This window comes from Gymnogyps californianus, chromosome 14, assembly GCF_018139145.2.
Source record: "Gymnogyps californianus isolate 813 chromosome 14, ASM1813914v2, whole genome shotgun sequence".
Classification (NCBI taxonomy): domain Eukaryota; kingdom Metazoa; phylum Chordata; class Aves; order Accipitriformes; family Cathartidae; genus Gymnogyps; species Gymnogyps californianus.
The window spans coordinates 518,941-533,969 of NC_059484.1; the positions used below are offsets into that span (position 1 = coordinate 518,941).

The 15,029-nt window shown below is 50.1% G+C and overlaps 1 protein-coding gene across 1 annotated transcript in view; it reads right to left on the minus strand.

Moving 5' to 3' along the window:
• Positions 1-6,175: 6,175 nt before the first annotated feature.
• The window catches only part of PSD2 (pleckstrin and Sec7 domain containing 2), a 44,695-nt gene continuing 35,841 nt past the window's right edge, over positions 6,176-15,029 (minus strand). Inside the window, exons 12-15 of the mRNA XM_050905426.1 lie at positions 10,397-10,554; positions 9,166-9,310; positions 7,954-8,097; positions 6,176-6,382 (exon numbers count right to left, since the gene is read on the minus strand). Coding sequence (XP_050761383.1) covers positions 6,176-6,382; positions 7,954-8,097; positions 9,166-9,310; positions 10,397-10,554 — 654 coding nt within the window. The remainder of the gene's footprint in view (positions 6,383-7,953; positions 8,098-9,165; positions 9,311-10,396; positions 10,555-15,029) is intronic.

Consider the following 15,029-nt stretch of genomic DNA (forward strand, 5'->3'; position numbering starts at 1 on the left):
ACGCAGCGTTGGCCATGGCGCCACATGCCGTGGTGCCGTAGGGCTGCCAGGGCTGTGGCGTCCTGCGTGCTGTGCTCGGCCGTGGTTCGGGCGGTGCTGGGAGGACACCCAGAGGGTGGCCCCACGGCGCAGCACGGCCGCAGCTCGCACTGGACGCCATGCCAGGCAGCTGCCAGCTGTGCTGCCCCGGGGTTTGGCAGGAGCCCAAGCACTTTGAGCCCCTGTGTTGGCCAGGAAGAGCCCTGCGTGGGGCAGCCCAGCGAGCGGATTCTCCTGTACCGCCGTGCCGTATATTGTAAAGACAGTTGTTACCGTCACGTTTTGCCATCGATGATGGACGTCGTGTTTCCGAACTCGGAGCAGCTCTGGCCATCGGCTCTGTGGCGCAAAGAGACAGTCCTGCGTGTCCGGGCGGCAGAGCATCCCCCGTGGAAGTGCCCCTCTCTCCTCAGTTCTCTGCAGCAAACCTGTTTACATTGTAGCCTGACTTTTTTCTTTTTATATTTTTACTTCTGCATGTCCTTTGCATTTCAGATACTGTAGATTGGATGCATGGTGAAGCTGTGACTGAGAAGATAATACAACAATTGACAGTGTATTTCATTTAACTTTTAGCAATAAAGTAACTAAACCCTCTATTCCTCACCCATGATGGGGTCAGATAGAAAACTCTGCTAATTTGTCATAAGATGATTGTCAAAGTTTGCTCTGGATTGTCTGAATGTCAGAACTCTCGACTGTTTAACACTTGAACATTTTTTATATTATAAATAAAATAAGAAATAACAAGCTGTGGGCTGCATTAATCTCAGGCAATCTGGGGGGCAAATGGGGAGCTGTGACAGGTACCATACAAAGAATCACAGACTGGTTGAGGTTGGAAGAGACTTCTGGTCCAACTCCCCTGCTCACCCAGATCACCCAGAGCCAGTTGCCCAGGACTGTCCCCAGTCACATTTTGAATATCTCCAGGGATGGTGACACCACAGCTTCTTTGGGCAACCTCTGCCAGTGCTTGGTCACCCTCAGAGAAAAAAGTGTCTTCTTGTGTTCAGACTGAATTTCCTATTTTTTAATTTGTGTCCATTGCCGCTTGTCCTGTCACTGGACACTGCTGAGAAGAGTCCAGCTCCCTCTTCTTCATTGCCTCCCATCAGGTGTTTATACACATGAATGGGCCCCCCTGAGCCTTCTTTTCTCCAGGCTGAACAGTCCAGCTCTCTCAGCCTCTCCTCATATGAATGATGCTCTGGTTCCGTAAACATCTTTATGCCTGTAGAGACCCAGAGGTGGGTGTTTTTCTGCCTGGCATGGACATTTGACCTTCACTGCAGGGCTCAGGAGTGGAGGCTCACCGAGGTGAGTGGATGCTGCCCACACGTCTCCTGGGGGGATGCCATTCCTTCTCTACCTGCAGACTGGGAGTTCCCCCTTCAGCCCACCTGTGGAAGCTTTCTGTTGTGCCAAGAAAGGCCAAGATGCATGGCATGTGCTTCATATGCTGGCACCGATTTCAGTGACTGTTGCAGTAGAGTGGAGATGTGTTGGGTCCAATACTGCAAGTGCTGTGTCGCCATGCAACATCTGCCCACCCACAAAACAGGTCCCTTCTTCAGCTCTTCCATGGCAAATCTGTGTATCTGGCTAGCCCCCATGTAGGGGAATCACTGAGAATATGGTGTATTCACAGAAAGCACAGTTCCTGAGGCTCAGGAACAGTCGAGTTGCACCCATGGCTCAGTCTAGCTCGGACCCCACTCCCTTTTTCCTGCTCAGTGAGATGAACAGGTGCCCAAAAGTCCCAGCTGAACTTACCTAGTGGGAGAGGGATCTGCTACACGCTGGTCTGAGTCGACCCCATAGGAATGCACAGAGCCATGAGAGAAGTCCCTGGTCCTCACAATGATGCCCATGCTGAAGGCCAGGCTAAGCGCACCCACAGCCTGGGCTTCTTCTGCTCCAACACCCCCAGGATGCCCATTGCCTTGGAGCTGACCTGAATGGGTCACAGGCCACCCCTAACATCCATCGCACGTGCTGTGGGGACTCCAGCCAGACCAGAGGGCTCATCACTTCACCCTGAATAAAGGCATCTCAACACTGATTTCCCAAAAGGTTAAAGGCTAAAGGATCCTGCCCTCCTGCCATGGGGCCCATGTGACCCAACAGCAATGTGCAAAGGAGGTCTTAGATGTCTAGGACTGGGGATAAAAGCAGTAGGGTCAAGTCTTGATTTGGGTGACATTTGCCATGTAACCTTTGGACACATCATGTCCCACTTCTGCACAGCGCCAAGCCTTGCTGGATGAAAGCAGCAGTACCGTGCAACTCTCCACCCTCCCGTTACTCTTGGGGCAGGCTGTGACTCCCCATTGCCTTTAGTCCCCCAGCTTACCTCCTCCAGCAGCTCCTGAAGCATGGTGAGATGGACAGGAATGGGCAGAGAGCACCTGAACCCCTGGAAGGAACACACGTGGGAAGTCACCGAGGGTGAGGATCCCTGGGGAAACCAGCCACATAGAAGAGAGAGATGGGGGGCCTTTGGGTTCCCAAAGCAACCCCATCTCCCTGCCTGGCTGTCCTCAGCATCTGTGAGCTGGTGAGCTCTGTTCATGAAGAAGTCCACCTGGGGCTGGCACAGCAGCATCTGCATTACAAGAAGGCTGCAGCTCTTGGGCCTCCTGCTGCTGCGCTCTGGGCTGGGGTGCAGAGCGGCGGTGTGGCCGAACCTCGGGGTGTGCTCAGTGCAGCTGATCCACACCAGGCATCACCGTCGCGGTCTGCTCTCTGGGTCCCTTGGAAACGAGCTGTGGGTTTGCCAGTGCTGCCCCATGCAGGGGGATGTTTTACTGCTCCATGGTTTGCAGGGATCTGCGATGCTGTGCATCTGCTGAGACACCGCTAGCTCTGAGCCATGGCAGCCTCATGATTTCTTGTGGTGATTTCTTGTTCAACATGCCCCTTGATTCCCATAACTGTGCTCTGTATATATTTGGAGGTAGTTACACTACTTCAACTTTCTCTCCAATTACCTCTGAAGGAAGCCTGTATCTCTCTCCTTTTTCCCTGGCTGGATTATTTTTACACCCCTCATTTCCAGCCATGTGTATTCCTAGGGTTTGGACGTAAATATTTTACAGCAGTTTTCACAGGTGAGGGGAGCCACCGAAGCCTCCTGCCAGCTCTGCTCCGCATGTATGATGCATTTGCCGCCCTTCCCAGAGGGGATGGAATTGCTCCGCCGACACAGATGGGGTGACGCAAGCAGGAGAGGAACGTCAGATCCTGGCTTTGAGATTGCAAAGCCTCCCCCCAAAAAAAGTCCCTCTAAAATGAATTTGGTGTCAGATTGTGTCCAGGAGAAGGGGCCTGGCAGGAAGGTCAGGCTGAACCAGCACTGTCAGGGGATGCTGTCTGAGACCCGGCGCAGCCGTGCTGCCTGCTGGAGAGCCTGGCACAGGCTGGGGCTGTGCCAGAAAGTGCATTTGGGTACCTCCAGGAGGAGAAACAGATGTGGCTGCTTAATTCCTCTGAGATGCTGCTCTTCTTTCTTAGCGGTGGGTGGCTAAGTCCTTCACCTCCAGGGAGGGAAAGAGGGAGAAGAAAAAGCATTTTTTTCCCGGTCACAAGCTGAGGCTGCGGGTTGGTCAAACAAGGCATTTTTGGGTGTTCTCAGTGCCCTCTTGTAGGTAAGGTGCTCACCACATCTGCACATGCATGTGCACCCGGATCAGTACTCATGCATCAAGGCAAACTGCTGGTTGTCAATAAGTGCGAGTTTAACCCTCTTAGCTGTCTTGCCAAGGGCTTTTTAACGCCGGCTGCCACCCCTTTCCACATCCATTGGGTGGCTGAGTCTCATGGCTCTGAGGCCCTTTCCTGATGCCCAGAGGAAACTTTGCAAGATCCTGCTTTTCCCTGCAATTTACTCCTGATCGAGGATGGCAGATGGGCACCTTCAACGTGGGGGGCTGAGCTGCTCTTGGTGGCTTCCTCAAACACACTGGAGATGTCACTGCCTGCTGGAGGGGATGGTCAGAAAGGACAGGCTGAGGTACAAAATATTACCAGGCCTGGCTTTCCCCCGGGCTTCCCCTGTGTGAGTCTGGGCACCAGACACTTCATGTGAGTAGCAGCATCTTGGAGGTCTTCAGTGCAAGGGCTGTCTATACAGTACCTGACACAGCAAAGCGCATGATGCCTTGGAGGAACAGCCATGACACTCAATGTAGCCTTGGGCTCCTCTGGGAACAGTTCCCAGAACATGTCCAACCACCAATGCAGATGTTGGTATCTTTCTCCTCCCATAAACCTCTAGGCTGCGTGTGGACAGAAAGACCTGGGATGCACCAGACGGAGGGAAGAGTTCCCTGAATGTGTTCCCAAAGCAGCCCATCTGTCCACACATGCTCCACAAGCGAGCCATCCATCCAAAGCATGGGCAGGCCAGTGCCTTCAGCACCCAGGAGGATGGGTCGGCTGGTACCCCACTCATGGAAAGGCATTGCGATTTTCTGGTGCTGTCTGTCCATAGGAACCTGGCTATCATGCGGCAGGCACTGGTGGAGATCTGTGTCAGCCTGGCCATCTAGTGCCGTGAGGTCTGGGACCAATCCAGCACACGGTGGAACTGTACTTCAGACCAATTCTGTTTACCAACAGATTCAGCTTTATTGTTATTCTTTTTTACATGATTCTTAGTGCATCATTTCAAATAAACTATCAAACTGTACAAAGAAACAGCGATAAAAGAAGAGGTGACAAAGTTGGGCAGAGGTTTTTAGTGTTATGAACCATCATGGAAAACAGTAGTCCACAGGCTCTCAAATGTTGAAGGTCCAAATAAATCTTACTTTGTTTGTTTAAAAAAATGCTGCAAAATATAAACAATGAATGACTGTAATTAGCAGCTACAAGATCCTTCAAAACTGGAACTTGATTACTGTGAATGCACCTAGGGGAAAGAAAAGCAATCTGAGATAAAGGACCAAACCAAACAGTGAAATAAATAAATAAAGTGTGGGAGGACAGTCGTGGCATTGAAATGCAGAGGAATCACTTCTAGCACAACAGTAAATCATTAGACCACAGACAGCAGAAAGGAACAGAAACACAATTCCCCGCTTAAAAGAGTATAGCATGTGCATCGCAAAATGGAGGAAGTACAACATTGATGGGCAGGTGGAATCGCTCCTGCACACAAAGGTTCAGCTGGATCCCGAAGCACGGCTCCAATTGTGCCTCAAACCCAAAGTGGCGGACGCCATGGATGCTAAATAAGCAGCCACTTGGCCAGTTTGTCTGAACAAGCAGGAACAGGAGAGCGACGTTTCACAGCAAAGCCAGGTGGGGTTTCCATTCGAGTAAAAAAAGGAGGAAAAAAAAACATACTGCATTTTTTAAAACACCCTGGTGGGCTGGTCAGACCCTCCACGGTCCCTAGTGTCTTCCCCAGGCAGCTTGCCTTCACTTGCACACTGAGGTTAAAAACCCACATTAAAGTTTCCTTATATATATATATTTATTTATATATATTCATATGTATATATATATATATAAAAAGGATAAGGACAGAGGGCACTCCAGGCCTCTCCTGCCATGGGCAGATGACGTTCCCACATGCCATGCTGAAGACGCCTCTCGCTCAGTCGGTGACTAGCTCATGACACTCGTCCTATCGCGACATGCTGAACGGCGCTCCTCTCGGGAGAGGGATGTGCTCCCTGCCACGCTGTGCCATTCTCTGGGAGAGCTGGTGGTGCCACAGACCGTCGTCTCGGCTGAGTTTCCTGCACTGCCGGGAACTGTGGCCATGAACTGGTGGGGACTCCAGGGAGAGAAGGAGGAGGAGAGAGAGGGCTGGTTGAGAAAAGAGCAACCTGGCCCTTGGAGAACCAGCATATCCCTTTGTTGTGCAGACTGCGGTAGGAGGGAAAGAAAAGCCACTGGTGCTGTTGGGGATGAAGAAGAGATGGTGTGTCTATGATGCTGAAATGCCAGAGCGTTGCCAGAGAGTGTCAACTAAAGCTTCTTTTATTTCTTTCGCTAGAGCAATCACCGTGTCATACACGTCGACGGTTTTGCCCATGTAATTTCCTAGGTAAAATTGTGCTCATCGATCTAGTCCAGGAGCGCAAAGCATCGCCGGTTCATCCCCCTGTGCACGCGTTCCTTGTTAAGTGTTCTGCTCTAAAATGTCCTTTTCTGCCTTACAACTGATGGACATGTGCCCTTGGCTCAAGGAAGGGCTTGAATGTGTCTTCCGCAAAGCAATGTCGTCAGCTTCCACCTTGAAGAAACTGGTTTCAATTCTCTCCAGGTCATCTGTCCCGACTTTTATCTTCATGCACAGCAGGTTGATGTATGTCTCATAGCGGCTCTTCTGCAGAGAAAGAGGGAACAGAGAGCCTGGGAACACGGATAGGCCACGGCATGCGTGGAAAGCAGAAGCAATGCCATCTGCTACTGCAGGAAAACCCATCCTGTATCATCAGGATCCCACTAATCACACCCAACAAGTACTGTTTAACCACAGCACAATGCCTGGTCTATGCAAAGTCTGCAAAGACTGATCAACCCATCGTTGGAAGGGCTGAGGAGAAAGGGGAGGGTTGTGCAAGACTCTCCAGTTGCTCTTGTCTGCCACTCTGATTGTATAAGGTGGATACTGGAGGCAAAAGCAGACCAACAGATCTGCTCCTTCCTGATTTAGGAGTTCCCCTCGATTGATTCAAATACTTCTGCTTGCCATTGTTTCCATCGAGTGATTCACTTGTTACTGCTGAGTTGTGCCCCCATTGCTCCTCACAGAGCATAGCATAAAGGGAGGCATCTCCTCTCTGCCTGGCACCTTTATTTCAAGGCTAGATGGGACCTCTTTTTACAAACATGTGTAATACTCGTCCTTTCCCCTAACATCTCAGAGGCGGCCTGTACTCGATTGTTTGTCAGCACAGAGAAACAAGCATTTCTAGAGCGCATCTCATAAGACAGATGAGATGAATGATGCTCTGGAAGTGCCAACTTCTTGCAAACCAAAAAGGCAGCCTAGAGAAAATGCTCAGGTGGAGACTTCTCTGCAGGCATCCAAAACAAGATGTCTGGAAAACAGGAGAAAGCAGCAAGCAACTATTTGAAGGGTTGGTACAAAGACAAGGGAACCAGCAGCCAGAAACTGTGGCTTTGGAGAGTCAGACTGGGTGTTACACAAAAGGGTGGTGCAGCCCTGGTATGCAGGAGGTGGGACATTTCCATCCTTGGAGATTTCTGAGACTTGGCCACAAAATGACACACTCAGCTTGGGCTAATACTGGGAATAATCCAAGCTCCTACTGGAAGCAGGACTGGAGGCCTCCAGCAGTCCCTTTCCACTGACACCTATGTGGCAGGAATCATACTTTCTGCTCAACTCTCCCTGGAACAAAATACCCCATTTCTCCCACAATTAAATGCTTCTTAGACTTTGCAGAGAGTTTAAACTTAGCTACATGCATCCTCAAAGAGTCTGTAATCAGCTGTAATGCTGGTTTTAGCTTTATTTACAGAAACGGTTGCAGCAAAACAAGATGAATTCTCCCAGGGATTCCCTTAGCTTTTATTAATGTTGCTGAAAAAGACTGATGCACACCAAAAACTGAACCACTTTCTTACTTGGGACCTGAGAAAATGTCAAGTTTCAGCACAGTAAAGGAAGATTTTATTTCTCTCATCAGTTTTCCCCTCCTCTGGTTAGAAATCACAGAGGGGAGGAAATGTCTGTTATTTCTTTTTTTAGCTTCAGTGAAAAAACAGTGAGGCCTGCTGCTGCCCCAAGACAACCATCCAGCTTGTGAGCCCTCGTCCTTCTCTCTCCTTTCACGCTCTCCCAGGCTCACAGTATCCACTCCAGAGTTCTTAGTTCTCCTCAATCAGCCAAGGTATCATTTATCACAGAAAAGATGAAAGTTCCTTTACCTCAAATATTAGGTAATGTTCTTTGAGTCTGTATTCCTCAGCCTCTTTTGACTTGAGGCTCTTCTCTACAGGATGTAATTTATGCTCTGCTAATTCGTCTGCAATCTGCTTCATTTTATTTTCATGAGACCTCAGCTGTTCCTCCTGCCGAGAGAAGCGTGTCAGGTATTAAAACGTAGGAGTGCAACACCCAAGTGCACCACCTGCCTGTTGATGTGGGATCTGTCTCTGCAAGGATGTAAGCTTAGCTACCGTGCTGGAGCCAAAGGTGTGCGGTACATTTGCAAATTCATCTGATAAGGAGCAGCTGAAACACAGGTATTTGAGTAAGATCAAAACTCATGTATTGCAAGTGCCAAGAGTGGATTTCTCTGGCACCTGGGCTGCGTTAGCATCATAAACACAAAATGCTCTGCATCCTTTAATAGCTAGGCAGAATGAGCAGTGTCCCAAGAGCTGCTCATCCTGCTCTTTTTTGAGATAAAAGTACCCTCCCCATCTGGGCTCTGAGAAAGGTGTCATCTGGCCACATCTGGTTCAGCAGATAGGAGCTGTATCTCTGCCCTGACATTTCAGGCTGTCCTCCCCTTTGCTGGGGGCCAGTGGCAGTGTGTCCCTACTTTTTGGAGGTGCTAAGGCATGTTGGGCTTTCCCAGGACAGTGCAAACAAAGGCTGCTCTTTGGATGGCAGCTGCCCATTGCTCTTGGTTAGCTGAGCCTTAGGCAGCCATGGACTTGTGCACTGTGCACCCTTGCTTCCAGAAAACCTTCCCCACTGAGTGGGACTCAGACTCCCCTTTCGTCTGTGGCTTTTCAGCTTGAGGGTGCCACCTCTGAGTGCCACGTTATAAAATAAACCAGGGCTGTACCTAGCTGTTGGGCTCAGTAGCACCAGCTGTTTCAACTCTGGCAACAGGAAGGTGCTGGGATTTGACGGGCAAAGAGCAATAAACAAGCCAGAATCAAGAGCCATACAGGCAGGTGTGAGTGCATAGGGTTGCTTTATAGCCATTGCAAAGGAAGCATTGGCCAGACACCGGGATTTGCCACGGTCTGTCCAAGTTGCCCACTCCACTCCCCTGTTCCTGCCCTGAGCAGGAATGTGTCTATCCAGCAGGAGCTGGGGGAGCTGCAGACAGGTTCAGCCTGAGCTGCGTGCTGAAGGACTGGCTGAGTGCCAGGCACCCCTCCATCGCTCCTCTCACATGTTACCTGGCACAGCTTGGTCATGGATGAAGGCAGGAGCGGGCGGCAGAACTTCTTCATGGAGCAGATTGCAGCTGGGAAGGCTGGGGCAGAGAAAATGGCAGCAACAAGGTTGATTCGCAGGATCCAGGAGAGCATTTCTTCCTTACTTCTGTTATGGAGGAGGGGAGAAGAGAGAGGGTGTCTGCAAATGCTCCTGACCCAGGACCAGCCAGCTCAGAATAGCCCTGGAGCCACCCGCTCTCAGGAGGGCCATTGGTGGCCTTGCTTTGAAGCCATTTCTGTGCCACCCTGGGTTGCGAACAGAGGAAAACACTGGCTAATTGGCTCCTTTACAGTGCTCTAATGATTTCAGGACTGTTGTCTGCCTCTTGAAGCCCTAGCAGTCCTGCCTTCCTCATCAGCTCTGATTCCATTCCCTGAGGAGCTGGGGAAAGGTAGCATGGTGGCAAGGGCCAAGGATATCCTGCTCTTTGGAGAGTGGGAGTCACACAACAGAGGTCCCACGGAGCAGGGTGGACCCCTCATTTGTGTCATTCATGGGACACTGCCCAGGGTCCCTCATCAGATGTGTTCAGGCACTGCTCCCCCCAGCCTTCAAATGGGTTTTCACTGCACAAATTCAGATGTCAGGCTTTAGCTTGACATTAGTACCCCAGCCCAACTTACAGACAATGTCACCTGTCTCAGCAGGAGACAAGAAAAACATCAGACGGAAGATGACTCAATCATACTTGACACTTATTAGCAGAGCAACTTTCCTCTGCAATGGACTAAGGAAGAAAGAAGATATAGCCTGGCTGGGGAGACTTCTTTAATGAGCTTTAGACAGTTTCCCCATCAAAAGCTGACAAGGGGAACCATCAGCTCCTTAGTTCAATGCACCATATAGATTTTCTCCCTTCCACAGACTGACAATAGAAGTTAGTAAGGGAAGCCCTTTACTCAGCCCTTTACATCCCAGCCCATCCTGCTCAGCCTACCTTGGTGACAGATGAGAAAGGACCTCCAGGACTGACACACAGCTACCAAGAGTGACAGGGAGAAACTGCGACCCCGTGACCAAGTCCTTTGCACAGCCCTACAGACCTCACCCTTAGCCCTCCTGCTCAGCACCTTCCTGCGCCCCAGGTTTGTCCCCTAATGCGTGTGTTGATCTGGCCAGGTTGGAGGGAGTCTGGCGGTGGCTGGAGGTCAGGCTGCCCATCCAGGCTCTGCGGGAAGAGCTGGTACTTACGGGGCCTGGAAGAGGAAGACTCTCCAGTCAGCTGTCTTCAGCTTGAGCACGTTGGACTTCTTGCTGTAGTCAGAGGCTTTCGTGGCTAAGGCGTGGTGCACACGGATGGCGTTTTTCAGATCCACTTCAGAGAGGTCTTTGTCAGGTTTGTATTCATCCTGTGAAGAGGAACGTTAATTGGATAATGACAACACTAACATTTGCGGGCTACTTTAATGAACCTGCCTTTCTCTCTGTGCTATAATCACAGAGTGCCGAGACCAGGAAAAGCACTGCTTTGTACAGTAAATGCTAGGAGCTGGTAATGATAATAATTAACATCTGGCAACTTCTTCCATCATTAAGTTCACTGGGAAGATGTGAAGAAGGAGATGAAAGTTTTAAACGTAATTATCAATAGTTATCTCTAACACAGCACATGCCTGAGGCTTTGGGGGAAGGCACAAGATGAGGCCAGGTTTCTGCAGAGCTTCACTCACAGCGCAGAGCTCAAGCTGGGATGCAACTCCCAGTCGTCAGCAGGTACCAGCGAGTGCCTGCCCTGGTGCTGCAGCTTTGTGTGGCGGAGAATCTAGGCTTGGGTTTTGCACCGTCTCGGGCAGCCCTGGAACATCAGCATTCCTGCAGCCAGTGCAGCTCCGTGCAGGTGTGGGGCTTGCTGGGCAGTTGCCAGACTGAGCATGGCCCACCTGAACCATGCTTGGTCTCTCTTTAGTACGTGTGCCCCTTTGGGATGGTCTCTCATGTAATTCATTAGACTGGCAGTTGCAAATTGCAGCAGCATTCCCTGTATTCCTGCTTTACTTTCTCCACTGAAGGACAATTTCACACAAGTAGGGAATGTAGCAATAACTATATATGTATATATTTTATAAACAGATAGAAAATACCGAACATGGGATTCTGAAAGGATGATTTTGGCATAGCACTTTTTAGGAAAAAAAGAGTTCAATCAATCCTGTGTTTACCCTTTGCTCTCCCAGTGACTGAGCTCCTGGTCACTTACAGCGATACCCTCCCTCCCACTCTGCACCCTTCCCAGCTCCACAGCTGGTCCAGCCAGGTGGTGGGATGGAAGGATGGACAGATGGATGCACGCATGGATAGGTGGATGTAAGAAAACCTGGCCCTGGCTAAAACAAACCACCACCCCATCACCCCCAACCATGTTAGAGACCACGTCAGGACAGGGTGTCCCTGGAAGAGCCTGCCTTGCCCTGCTGATTACAGTGCAAACCTACAGGACTAATTCGCCCTTATGTTTTGCTTTCCTTGACTGTCCTTGGCTGTCAGAACAGGGGCGGCTCTGTCTGATGGTGGTGGTCTATGCGTCCCAGCCCTTCCTTAGGCTAGAGCCTTAGCTAGAGCTTGGTCTGTTCTGCAGGTTTGCAAAAAGATGTTTTTTTCCTGTGTCCTGGTGGTACAAATCCAGCCATTCAGGGAAAAGCCGTGCTACAGTCTCCTGGTTGCTAACCCTGGTCAGTAAGGCTGTTCTCTGGTGTAGGGTCAGAAAGGTCTCCCCTCTGTTGCTCTTCAGAGCACTAGGGACCAGCACTCCCCAGCCCATGGATGTGGCTCACCCAGACCCTTGCTCCTGATGGGAAATAACCTTCTGAAGTGTTTCCTTCCCTCCTTTTTTGAAGCAATCATCCCATCCGAGAGAGTGGTTGCCATACTGTGTTCACCAGCCTTGCGCAAAGAAATGCCATGGGGCCCAGAGCCCAGAAATGTCTGGCATGGGCTCCTGGCTCATGCAACTGCCTTCTTAAGGGTGAACCCCAAAGAAAAGCCCTGGCTTTCCAGCAGGAGAAGGGGTGGGTGCTGCAGGCACCCTGCATTCAGGGTGACATTCAGATGGGCTGTGCTGCAGGGCAGTATAGACGACCTTTCCACAGTGGGGATTTCAGTAGCCAGAGGAACGGGCTATTAGCCTTTTAACAAAGAAAAATAAATGCTTTCCCTTATGAGGACCTAATATGTTGCCCCACTTGGAGAGAAATAGTTGCTTGAGGAAGACATTGCTGCTCAGGCCTCATATATTGTAGAGACTTCCAATTCTGGATGTTTTTCCAAGGCTGAAGCTCTTTGGATCTGAATAAATCTCACTGTGATGCCCAGGATCTCTTATTTCAAGATAAGCTTTCTGAAAATACAGTGCAAATAGCTAGGCTTAATGGCATGTGACAAGGAGAAACTGCCACGGCTGCAAACTGGTTTGACTAATGCAGATCTTTGCCTGGAATGGTATCATCATGTATTGCCTCTACCGATTTCAGGCTCACAGGCATCAATGTAGGTGTAAGGAAAAGCCAAATCATCTTCTTTTTCTAACACTGGGCCCGGTAAATCAGCATCAGGTTGAATCAAGCAGGTTCTCTCTACCTTCTGCCTCCCTGCAGGTGGAAACCAGCTGTGTTTGCAAGAGTGCATGGTGCTGGAGGCTCGCTTCTGCATGGGCTGGCTCTGCCAGGAAGCTTGTCTTAATGCCTGTGCTGCACTAGTCATGATGGGGCTGCCGATGCTGGGAGAACTCTGTGTGCTCTTAAACAGGCACCCTCTGCAAACAGCTCCAAGGCTGTATGGTGCCACGCACACATGGCTGGAGCCATCACAGTGCCCAGCACTTACACCGTAGTGTAGGCTACACCATGTAGCCTTTCCCTGGAGAATAATCCCGTAGCCCTTTAGCAAAGCATGTCAGCTCTGCTCCGAAGCCTCCAGCAGCTTCTCTACATTTTGCCTCACTCCCTTTCTGAGCTGTGATGTAAGTTTAAGTGTGTGCATAAAGTGCTGCTGAGGAAGAGACGTGTCCAAAAACATAATAGCAACACAGACGCTTTCAGTGAAGGGGTTCTGGTTTAAATCTCAAAGAAACTGATTTACGCTAAAATGTAAGCAGTATCATATTCGGAAGAACTTCAGGCAATGTTTTGTCCACAGTATAGTACCACTAACCTCACTCTCACCTTTTTCATGGTGTTATCCTGCCATACACTGCCTGGCAAAGGGGTTAATTTGGTGTCACAGGGCTGTTGAATTTTTGTCTCATGTGTCCTGCACTGTTCACACAGGTACTTGTCACTGGGAAATGGGCAAGGTATGTTGTGCCACACCATTTCGGTCACCTTTAGCCCCCAGCCCTTGAATGGTGACATGTTTATTTTTCCCTTGCTTCTCCAGGTGTAGGATGGTGGGGGTCAGCAATTTTCAGGGTCTGTTTTGGGGATATCTTCTGCAGGAAATGAGCCCAGGTGTTTCGGAATCCCTCTAAATTAATTTCATTCACTTTCAGCTTTTAATGTTGATGGTGTAGACAGACTCCCCATTCATGTGCCTCTCCTGCCTGCACAAATGCTCTGCTTAAACATGCACAACCACCCCCTTGCCTGGGCTTAGTTTCTGCCATGACAGTGCTCCATGGTGCCTTTGGTTCACTCTTCTAATGCCAGTTCTCCCCTACTGCCCAGCCCTGCGAGCAGGTGGTGGGAGATCCACAACTAAAATGAGCTCCCCAGCTCAAAGCTTTTTTTGTCAAGAAAAGGCATCTATCTCTTGTGCCTGCCTTCACAGGGCACCTGGATCGGGTGAGAGAGGAGAGAGCCCAGTGTATTGGTCCTGCTGCCCTCTCCTCTGGACTCAGCGCCAGCCCTGAGCAGTGATGGGAATATGGACATGGAGCTGCAGAGATTTCTCATGCTCTGGCTTGTGAGTGGGTTTTCCTCTTTTTGTTTTCTTCAGCTCACATCTACCAGCCTAAACAAACCATTTAATGAGGAAAACTAACCACTGCGCCCTTTTCAGTCTGGTCACGAACTTGGCACTCCAAGTAGCACTACCATGGCAAGGGCCTGCCTGCATGGGACAGCATCTGTGGCTCGGGGCTGCACTGGGAACTCCTTCACGGTTGTGGGCTGCAAGGGCAGACCCTGTGGGAAGACCTGCACGCTTTCCAGTACTTCCATATAAAAGCACCTCATGCTTTATAGCTCTCCATCATTCCTCTCAACACCCCTCTATGTGTGGTGATTAAGGGTTATTATCCCCATTTCACAGAGGTGAAGTAAGTTGCCAAAGGCCATGGAGTGAGTCAGTGCCTGGTGCAGATTAGAGCACAGGAGAGGTGCGCCCTGCTCCCAAGCCTGCATTTCTTCCTCCAGACTGTGCTGCATCCCTTTAGGGGATCAAGCAATTGCTTCAGTAGACTATGCTAGAACACGCTAATCCAGCAATTAACACTGGCGAGTCAATGACATGTGACATCTCTACATCAGCAGGTTTATGGCTGAATTGCTTCTAACAGACTGACTTCTACCTGTCCACCCACCCACCCACTCTTCTGCCTATCTTATGTCCACCTCTCTCTGTATCTGGTCATTCCTTCTTTCTATACATCTGTCTCCCCAGGCCCTCCTTCCCCGCCTACTTCCCTCTCTCTCTCACTCTTATTTCTACTCAGCTTGCTCCCCAAAACCAAATTGAGTAGAGTTTCCTATTAAACTTATGGGAATTTCCTATTAAAGCCTAGATCCTTGGTTTGGTCTGAGCAAAAAACTGGAACAGGCTGAACCTGTGCTCTATGGTGTCAGGTGGGTCTGGAAGCAGGTACTTTCTCCTCTGTCTTCACATCAGAAAA